The sequence below is a fragment of the Capra hircus genome, unplaced genomic scaffold, assembly GCF_001704415.2.
Source record: "Capra hircus breed San Clemente unplaced genomic scaffold, ASM170441v1, whole genome shotgun sequence".
In the NCBI taxonomy this organism is placed as follows: domain Eukaryota; kingdom Metazoa; phylum Chordata; class Mammalia; order Artiodactyla; family Bovidae; genus Capra; species Capra hircus.
The window spans coordinates 4,275-7,063 of record NW_017189989.1 but is presented as its reverse complement, the minus strand read 5'-3'; the positions used below and the strand labels follow the sequence as shown (position 1 = coordinate 7,063).

General features: G+C 40.8%; 1 gene segment (V, D, J or C); it reads right to left on the bottom strand.

Moving 5' to 3' along the window:
• Positions 1-1,390: 1,390 nt before the first annotated feature.
• LOC108634768 lies at positions 1,391-2,278 on the bottom strand. The segment is given in 2 exon segments: positions 1,391-1,883; positions 2,167-2,278. Coding segments are annotated over 2 exon segments (369 nt in total).
• Between the last annotated feature and the right edge of the window lie 511 nt (positions 2,279-2,789).

Below are 2,789 nucleotides of genomic sequence, written 5' to 3'. Positions count from 1 at the left end.
ACGTGTTTGATTTATTCCTTGAAACTGCTTACATCTATTTTCTTCATTAAAAGTTGGTCTCTAGATGACTTTACTTCCTTCTTTCCAATGCATTTTACAAAATTCAACTCTTTTAACTAGTTAGTTACTTGATGACTCGGCTACGTAAGCCTATTGACTCTCTCTCATCTCTCTCTCCTCCTTCACACACACGCGCGTCGCGCACGCGCGCGCGCGCACACACACACACACACACACTTATACTTTCTTTTCTGGAAAGTTGCTCTTTATTGGGATCATTGTTATTTGTACAATAGGGATAGAAAATCCTTACACAAGGAAGAGTATCTTCCTTTTTGGAATTCCAGATGAAGGCAAACCCACTAGGTTAATTCCCACCTGGTATCACCAAGCAACAGTGCAGAGACTCAACTCTTTTAGATGTTACATGCCAGCTACTCTGCACACGCGTGGTGTGGAATCATCCAAAATTGAAGCCATCTGGAGTTAACTGGGACTAAAGTGTAAAGCAAAGCCTCCATATAAAAGAATTTTGTGAAACAAGGAAAATATGACTGTTTAGTAATTTCAGAGTGAAGATGCTCTATTCTCCAGGGTCACAGAAATGAGCAGGGAGCCACATCAGAAAGATTCAATGGTAAACTCCTATTAAACTCCTAGGAGTCGTCAAGAAAACCACCAAATACCTTGTGTTTATTCCAGTATTGTTTACTACAGTGAGTAAAACAATCTAAAAAGCTAGTAAAATGAATTAGCCCAAAAGTATGGTAAAATCACACATTGGAATATCACCATTAGAATGTGTGATGTTGACCTGTAAATAATGTTGTGAAATAATTATTTCACAATATACTATCAGGTAAAAATTCAGACTAGAAATATCCTATGAGGTATGAATCTCTAATAGAGTTTTTTTTGACTAGTAAAATTGGTGAGTTATTTTGTTTTTAACATTCCTTCTTCGCATATTCTTTTTTCTACCTTACACATACATAACTTTGTAATCACACATAGGCAATGTGACCAGGAGATGAGGTTAGTTCTGAGCAAACTGTAGGGTTTCATTTCTCCTTGGGGTGAAGATTTGTGGTAACAGTTACTCTATGCACATCATTCCAAGTCATTCACGGCACAGGTGAGGCAGGGCACAGGGAGGGTCCAAGAAGTGTCCTTTCAGAGATATTTCAGATCCACATGATGGCCAGTCTTAGCAATGCATAAATATTTGTGCAGTGAACCTAAAACTCTGACAACTCAGGTGCAGATTTAGTCAAATTCTATTGACTTTTTTAAAGCCAAATTTCATACTTTAATAAAGTCACTATTTTAAATTTAAAAAAAAATGGCAAACGATCTTCTGCAAGATAAAGAATTGAAGATAAAGGTATTTTTGCTGAATGACACTTTAAGATATGCTCTCTGAGCCAAAGATAGCATTTTCTTAGCAGTGAGGTTTTCACTTCTAACCCCCCTACCTTCTCCTGTCCTTACTGAGAATCTCACTAAGCTGTTCATAGCTGGGGGACTCCACATGTTAACAGCTGAGGTTTCTGTGGGGCTCCCTCAGGCAGCGGCATCACTGTGGTCTCTCAGAGCACAGAAATACACCGCTGAGTCCTTGAGCTGTAAGTCTGTGATGGTGAGGCTGATAGAACTCGTTGCTTTCTGGAAGTTCAAAAAATACTGACCTTTTGTTGTATTCAGCTCATTGTAAGACTCCTGATGAATAAGGAAAATCATTTCCCCACTTGGTGGTTGCTTGTACCAGAATAAATAATGAGTATAGCTATTAGCTTCATATGCACAGTTCAAGGTTACATCCTCCTTCTCCAGCACAGAAATTTCTGACCAATTTTGAGTTACTTTCTGGGCCATGATGGATCCTAGAGAGAAGAAAAAAAAAAAAAAATATATATATATATATATATATATATATATATATATATATATACACATATATGAGAGAGAGAGAGACAGAAAGGAAGAGGCTGATTCTCCTGGTGGAACTCAGAGGGCTTCAAGGAACAAACAGAGGATTAAGAATTCTCATCCCTCTGCCAGTTAAGCAACTCTCCTAAACCCCAACAGACAATAATAGCCTGCCCTACCTCTACACGTGGGAGCTGAGCAGAGCTGAGTGTTTGCGGTCATCCTTACCAGCCTTACCAAGGCAGACAGAGGCTATGACAGCTCTGAGCAGGCCAGGGAGCCCCATGCTGGACGCTCTTCCTCTGAGTGAGATGCTCTGTGTTCCCTCTCAAATGTGGGTGGAGGTGCCTGACCTGTGCCTGCCGGGCACACGCACAGAGACTGAGCTGTGAGGTGCTTCTGCACCAGAGCAGGAAGCGTGACTGGCTGACGTCAGCTTGCTGTGTCATGCCGTGGCTCGTTGATGTGCTTGGTGACTGTAACCTGCCCATTTAGACTTGAAAGTCACTTGGTCATATCTGACTCTTTGTGACTCCATGGACTGTAGCCCACCAGGCTCCTCTGTCCATGGGATTCTCCAGGCAAGAATATTGGAGTGGGTTGCCACGCTGTAATTAAATTAACAACAATTACATCAGGGCTGCAGGCATATTCAGTCAATGCATCTAGGATAGACATACGTTTTGTGACAAAAACAATTTACTATGATTATAGTGAGCTCTGAGAACAAATAGTCATCCATTTTTGTATAGCTCTTTTTTGGGGGGAGGGATCTGCAGCCCAAATCTACTGTGAAATAAGCTGGCAAGTTCTTCTTTCATACAGGAAGATAAAACTGTTTACTCTCAATCATCATGGCT